General features: G+C 46.0%; 1 protein-coding gene across 1 annotated transcript in view; it reads right to left on the bottom strand.

Moving 5' to 3' along the window:
- The window catches only part of VTCN1 (V-set domain containing T cell activation inhibitor 1), a 21126-nt gene extending 19864 nt beyond the window's left edge, over positions 1 to 1262 (bottom strand). The window contains exon 1 of the mRNA XM_006032691.2: positions 1255 to 1262. Within this exon, the coding sequence (XP_006032753.1) occupies positions 1255 to 1262 (8 nt within the window). The remainder of the gene's footprint in view (positions 1 to 1254) is intronic.
- Between the last annotated feature and the right edge of the window lie 6541 nt (positions 1263 to 7803).

A 7803-nucleotide genomic window follows, 5' to 3' on the forward strand; every position in this document is an offset into this window, starting at 1 on the left:
TTTCCTGCTTATGCAGGGGGTCGGACTCAATGATCTATTGAGGTCCCTTCCGACCCTAACATCTATGAATCTATGACATCAGGGACCAGGTTCCCAATGCTGGGCTCTCTGCCCACTGGCAATTGTGCAATTGGGGGCTGAAGAAAGTTATCCCTGATCTCAAAAATCCCACATTCTTCCATGCATGTCTGGCATGGCAAGACCCCTAATTTTGGGGATCCAGGATGAGATCCCTCAGCTCCCATTACATAGCTAAATTATCATCTGCCTGGTGCCTGAGATACTGCACCAAAAGCCTGTCTGCTTTATCTGTCCAGTCTCACCACCAGCTACAGAGTCCAGCCTAGTTCCTCAATTAGCTACGTGCCATGCAGAGGGGAACCGGAAAAACCAGGCTCTTGACAGTCTTATCCCAGATACCCGAGAGGTCAAGTTTTCACTGCTGAGAACCAGAGCCAGAGGGCACTATCCAGTTGGCCAGTCTCTCCTGAGTAGTGTGGGAGGTCATAGGTCAGAAAAGGGGAGGAGGGGAATGGGCATTGCAAAAGTCCTGCCCTTGCTCACATGGCTTTCCTAGATCACTCTCTTCTTTCTCTCCATATCTCAGTCCTTATACCCAGCAGGAAGCACTGATGACACGGTCGCCCGCAGACAGTCTGGTATGTGTCAGGGTTTCAAAATAAGGGAACATGTTGAAATTCTACAATACTTCAATGCCATCTTACTGCAAACTGCAAGCTGGGGTCCCACCCACCCCTTCTCTCCCAGGCCATGGGTGCAGACCCAGGGACCTGGATCCATAGACAGGTGGTCTGGCCCCTGCTTTGCTCGATGCTTCGGTTCTAATAAGTAGTTGACAGCAACATTGACCCTCACACACCCAAGGACTCCTAAAGTCCTACAGTTGCTAATCCAGGACATCCTTACTTCTGAAGGGAAGTAAGAGAAAACCTGTACTAACTCCCTGTGTGTTGAGATTCTGTAGAAAGTTACCAATTGCCAGCAGCAATTTTCCCTGAAGAGCCAAGAAAAGGTGACTGTGTGCATTTCTGGCTGCTTTGCCTATAAGCAATCTCTCTACTTTGCCCTCAGAGGCCAGTGTAAGGCTGGGCAAATCTGTCTTTTTCTCCTTTGGGACAATGCCCCTAACTGACCTCACAAGCTCCTTTGTAGCTACATACACACATCTGAGGCCTTCTGGGAGGACTGGCATCTACTGTCAGTCATTTGCATGCTATTGTGGAGTGTGGTTACTTGCCCATGATTACTGTAGCCCTCCCACCAGGGGGTTTCAAGAGGGGAAATGGTACTGGTCAGGCAGCTATGTTGGCAGAATTTCAACTGTCATGATTCCTCCTTCCCTTTCCTCCCCAGGCCCCTCTTCACCAATGTCCCATGCTCCTATAAAACTTCCTCTGAAATGACATGGTATGGAGGCGGCTATGGCTTGAAGGCTCAGGACAGTCATGTTGTTCAAAGCCAAACGTCTTTAGGCCCATGCCGGGTCCCTTTGGGAAGTTTGCCATGGGACTGGAGATTGTGCCTGATGATGGAGAACCTCAAACGATTCAGAGCTGGGGTCTAAGGTGATCAAGTACTATAATAGCTGCTTGCTTATTCAAATTAGAGCTGCATCATCTCTGCATTTTGCTTTCCTTCCATCAAGATGCCCTATATGCCTGCTTCTGTTCACCCTCCCCTGGGCCCTGGCTCCTCGGTGTTCATTCATTTATTCTTCACATTAGAGAAGACTTCAGCAGCCATTTCACTGCTTCAGGCTTCTGGCAAGTCAGAAGACCCATTTAACTCTGTACTCCCTCTTCACTCCTGCTGGGGGTCTTCAGTGCCTGACAAGTAACCCTCAGCTCTGTAAGGCCAACTCTTTTGCTTTCCTTTGCTTCCCTTGCTGGGGGAGAGGAAGTTATGACATATGATGACTCCCCCTCATCCCATTGCCAGATTGGCTCTTTGCCATGTTAGACAGACACTTGATTGGGATGGTTTAGATACGGATGATCCTGACTTGAGCAAGGGGTTGGACTAGATGACCTCCTCAGGTCCCTTCCAGGGACCTAGGTTTCTATGATTCTATGACTCACCTCCTTCTACATTCACTGTGTACGGAAAGGGAGCTGGGGCTCTGAGCTGCAAATACGTGAGTATCTCTTCAAAAGAAAAAGACAAACCAATTGCTTGAGTTTCAGCCAGCATCCAGCCCCCAATGGCTCCAAGCAGTCATGTCCCTGAATAATGTGATCAAAGGATTCTGACTGTTATTTACAGGCCAAAGAGCTCCAACAGATTCCAGCTGTTTACCTCTGGGTTGTTTGTAGGGTGGGTGGAGGGACTGACCTGTCACCAAGGAAGGGAGTTGGTTTCCTGTAATTGTTTTCCTGGCAGATATGTAAAACCTCTGTTGATATGTTACTGGAATGCGAAAAATATAGACATAGCTATACCATGGCGTCACCTGGATCAAGTAAAAGACTTGAGTCAGACATACTAAAAAATAAATAAAGGCAGCATTCAAAACACCACCCAATTTCAGGTAGTCAAATTCTGTGTGATGATTTCAAATGACTCTTTTAAAGGTCAGAAAAAAATGTCCTCAGATTTCATCGTGTCCCTCCATGTATTTCACTGAATAATGAACCAGGATTATCACATGATTTTCCATCCTCTTCTCAAGGTTCAGTCATTGACCAGGGCTAAAAACAGGAGGCTGGACTAGATGAACCTTAACCTGGTGGTTCAATGACAGGGTTAGAGCTGGGTTGGCAGCTCTAGACAGCCAGATGAGATGGACCATTGATCTGACCCAGGCCAATGTTAGGTGTTGGGGCATTAGATTGAGAATACCATCCAGCACCTGGGGCCGATGGCTTGATCTGGTGTGAGGACTGACAGACTAGCTACAGTGGCTGGACTGGAATAGAAATCAAACTAAAAGATTTGTATATTTATGGTGGTAAAGCTACAATGAGCGTTTCTGAACACAGTGTACCACTAGAGAGGTTTTAAAGTCAAATATTTATAGAAAGAAGTCTAGATCTTTAAATCAAATTGCATGTCTTTCCTAAAGACAGGGTCCAGTTGAATCACAAGACAGGGTCCAGTTAAATCCTGGGTACAATACAGGAATGACTAGGTGAAATTCCACAGCCTGCATTACATAAGAGGTCAGACAAGAGGAATCAAATGGCTTCTTTTGCCTTAAAACCTATGTAAGACCAAGGGAATCATCACTGGGTGTTTTGGCACCAATTTTAACACCGCCTTCATTAACAACATGCATGTTGCTGAAAATCCCTGTCTCCCTAACAGTCAGAAAGTCAACTCTACAGCACCATACTCAAGGCAGTCTTCCAGCAATCTCTGGTGAATTCTTTCAGCATTCGGACACTATTCCTGCAAGTCCTTACCCCTGTAACTATGAAGATCCTATCATGTCAGGAGTTGCATTCTGGAGTCAAGTATTTTCATAAGGGCTGGAAGAAATTAACTTTGCTGTGGACATACTAAATTAACAAAATCCACTTTATTGGTGCAATGACTATAGCAGTCTCAGACGCCAGTCATTCTTTTACCATTGTTAAAAATAGGACTTTGAATAATCTGTATTATATATACACAGATATCTCTAATCAATTCAATGGTACTACTACTTGCATACTGTTTTGACTCCTCCCTTCTTATCCATGTTATGAAGTGGTTCAAGCGGATGGATCACCTTCTGAAGCGGAAATGTATTTTTGGCGCATATCCATGTTGGAATGATGGACTCCAGAGCCTCATTTGTTTACTCAGAAAATTATGGTCTGATCTGTGTATTAGGAAAAATATTTCTTGTAAGCTCATTGCTGACACCATTTTTATCTGATAGCTTCCACAGCTGGGATATTCATTTTTGAAAATATTCAAAACTGATTATGAATGAAAACCGTAAACTAAGTTTTGTAAGTTTTTGAAGTGTAGTAGTGACTGTAGAGAGATTTCTCTTTTTTTAGGAGTGTTTTCTGCCTTGTATGAGAATCAAACATCTTCAAGTCCACCAGGCCTTGATGTGATATGATGTGGTGCGGTGCTCAGACCATGCCCAGTCCAGCGTTACAAACAACATGCATCATGTTCCAGAGCCATATACTTCTTGAAATGGAAGGTCTCTTTTGTCCCAGGGTGGCCCACTCCTTATCATTCAAGGCCCCCACAACTTGAGCCCATGAGGATAGGCAACTCTCGCTTCAGGCCTACCTCACAGCAGAAACCTTGAAGACTCAGGCTGCGTGAATCCAGCTCCCACACTGGCCCTTTAAGGGTCACCCTTGGCACCAAAGCTCACCAAAGCCAATAACCAGTCATTGGGCCAAGTTGTGGTTTTTACTTATGTGTATGGCAGGTGGAGTCTGAGCATGTGACCATCTACGTCCTCAAACCCCACCAACTACTGTGAGGAATATCAGGAACCCACACCCATGATCTCTGCCAAGACTTTGCCCACCCAGTACTGATGTCACATCATCAAAACCTTCAGCCCCCAAAAAGTCTCTAGACCACTTCTATGACAGTGACCTTCCTACATGTACATTGTGATTTGAAATAGCCAGCTTAGCTGGTGAGACCACCAACCACTTGCTCAAGATCCAACAAGTTCAACTAAAGGTCATGATTACCTTCCTCATCAGTCTGGGACCTCTGGGCCCAGGGAATAGCATGCATGAAGCATCTCCAGTTGTGCCTAAGAAGACAAAAGATAAAGCCATTCTGCCCAGGACTTTGACTACTATTCTCAGTACCTTAGTCTCAGCTCTACAGTTACCTCAGCTGTCCTGAAGAAAGCTACAGGGTCCAAATATCTGCACCCCACCTCTGCTGATAGAGAAGGTTGAAAACTAGGGCTGCTTATGCACATATTCATTTGCATTTAAATAAGAATGCTCTAGCTTTGCCTCACTGTCACATTTGTACCTGGCTTTTGAGTACAGGTCAGGCATAGCTGAGACTAATTCCCTCTTTTACCTCTCCACTTGCCTGAAGTTGGGAATATTTAGAGGTCAGGGGATATACCAGACTCAGATCCAAGGTTTGGATAGGTGTCTCTGAGCTAAGCAAGGGACAGGACAGGCCTCACTCACCCATTCAGCTAAGGCAGAGGACAGACATGTCACTGCTACAATCTTAACACACCATTTCACTTTGGTGCTCAGGGAGTGCACACAGTGCCTCTCACTGCTCACCATCCAGCTCTGTCACCCTTGCCCGCACTGATCAGTCCCTCACTCCAGGAACCATCTGGATGAAATTGGCAGCCGTGGGGATCAATTGAAGAGTCAGGTGGCGCTCAGTGTGTGCCAAGGAATCCCACTTTCAGGACTCAACAACCAAACCCTCTGGATGATCCAAGATGGTAACTCCCACCCTAGCCAGTGTAGCCTGATGCCCTAAACACTCTTGGGTGCTGATCCAGGCTGAATGTGGCAAGTCCCTCTGAGCCAGGCACTTACCTTCTTTTGCTGCGTTAGCACGTTCTTCTCCCATTAGCTACTTTGGCTTCTCTGGAGTTAATCCAGAAGTGAAATCTTTGCTGAGGCTGAGCAGCAGCACAATCCAGGCCTTTGTGACTCACTGAACCTGCCTGTACCATGAAGATAACATTGACCTGCCACACAATGATGTTGTGAGGATTAATTAAGGCTAGACTGTGATGGTATGTACATCCTCAAGCAATGGGCATCTGCACTAAGCTAGGGTTAGCCTTGGAGGCATAAGTGACTCATCCACATGCCACCCTGCCCTCTTATCCATCCTTCCCTGCTTCCTCCTTGCTCTCAGGGGATAATAATTCACTCCTGTCCCCTGCCTGCAGTAAACTGTGACCCATCTTTAAGAGCTGAGTCAGCTTCTCCAGCCAGAGTTGGAGGCAGGAGGGCAGGTGTGGAAAATTGTTCTCTGTTCCTTCCCCAGTTGTCTGCTGTGGGGAGGGAATTAGGAGACAAATACTCCTTTGCCCAGAGACCCAAGGTCTGGGCAGCCCTGCACAGGACAGGTAGTCTGGATCTAGCTCTATCTTACTTGGTTAAAACCAAATCCATTGGAGTGGATCTTACCTTTGTCTCAGCCTTAAGGAAGGGCTAGCATGTGGTTGAAGGTTTTGTCCTCCTTTTAAGCCTCCTGGCTCTGAGGAGCATCACAATTAATTAATGCTACATGTGAATCACTTGAAGCCACAGAAACACATACTGACTTCTCCAGTGGCTCAAGTGAGCAAAAAGAACTGATAAAACAAACTACTTGTGAGTTGTGGCCAAAAGATTCAAAATGTTGGTTGTCTCAGTTTTGGGTCCCTACCCTGAGATGTGCCTTTAAGGGGACTTGATTTTCAGAAAGGAATCCTCTGTAAAACTAGCCGGTACCCTTAGGGAATGCTCAGCTGGGTATCCTAGAATCACTAGTTACTTATAAAGTTTTGTTCTGGGATCTTTTACCCTTCCATAACTCATCTGGAATCCCCTAGTGAGGTGTGACCTACCACAGGGTGACCACAGGGTGTTATATTGCTCCTTGATATGTTTTGCAGCAACTCAAGTTTTAAAGAAAACAGCACAGTAGTCCATTTCAAATATAATCTTTCCTATTGAATTTAAACAGATTTGTGGCAATCATGAGTCCAGTGCACTGAGGAACCTCAGATGGTCTCAGCAGTTCATTTTCATTCTCCTTTCTCTATTGACTACAGAGCCCTAAATGAGGGAATTTCCAGTTTCCATGAATCATCAGGGCCATCCCCTGTTTCTTCTGATGCTTCAGTTAAATGTTACTGTCCAGACAAGACAGATATTCAGCCAATGCAAAAATTGTGATCATCTGAAAGAATCGAGTGGTGGGAGTTCATTTGTCACACCCATCAGCTACTGCTGCTCTGACAAAACCAGTCAGGCTTGTTGCGGATGGTCAGGAGGACCACATATCTAAGAGTAACAGAACTACTTGCTACCTATATTCTAAATGCAAAGAAAATAAAGGGCCCATTTAACATTCGTAATACATGTTGTCGTTAGATCTCATGATACTGTATTGCCATTTTCACAGCTTACTAAGAAATTGGTGCACTCTGCCAGGAGCATCGTGGCAAGGCACTTTACAGTACAATGATTACCATATTTACTTGAATCTAAAGCAAGAATTTGGGGGGGGGGAGACAGGGGACCCTGTCATCTTAGAGTCAAGTACAGGCCAGGCAAGCAACTGCTGTGGCTCCAGACAAGGCCAGGGTGGATCATGCAGAACATAGGGGGTGCATGGTGGGGAGGGAGCATGGGGGAAAGGATAGTTGGGGGATTGCAGGGGAAGGGACATGCAAAATAAGCAGGTAAGCAATAAGCAGGTAAGAAATAAGGGACCCCTTGGGATTCAGAGCTGGGGGGCAGCAAAGGCACCAGTCACAGGGCTCAAGTGCCTATATACTAATGCTAGGAGCAAGGGGAACAAGCAGGATGAACTAGCGCTCCTGCTTGCAGAAAACACCTACGACTTAGTAGGGCTAACAGAAACCTGGTGGGATTCGTTCCACAACTGGGCAGTACATATTGAGGGTTATAGGCTGTACAGAAAGGACAGGGTGGGGAAGAAAGGGGGAGGGGTTGCACTCTATGTCAATGAGCAATATACTTTGACCCTCATCAAGACGGAATTGAAGGATGAGGAAGTAGAAGGATTGTGGGTTAGGTTACATGGAGGGCAAGGAGAAAGGGATTTGGTGGTAGGGGTCTGCTACAGACCCCCACACCAAGGGGAAGAACTAGATTC

Source organism: Alligator sinensis, unplaced genomic scaffold (genome assembly GCF_000455745.1).
Source record: "Alligator sinensis unplaced genomic scaffold, ASM45574v1 scaffold317_1, whole genome shotgun sequence".
In the NCBI taxonomy this organism is placed as follows: domain Eukaryota; kingdom Metazoa; phylum Chordata; order Crocodylia; family Alligatoridae; genus Alligator; species Alligator sinensis.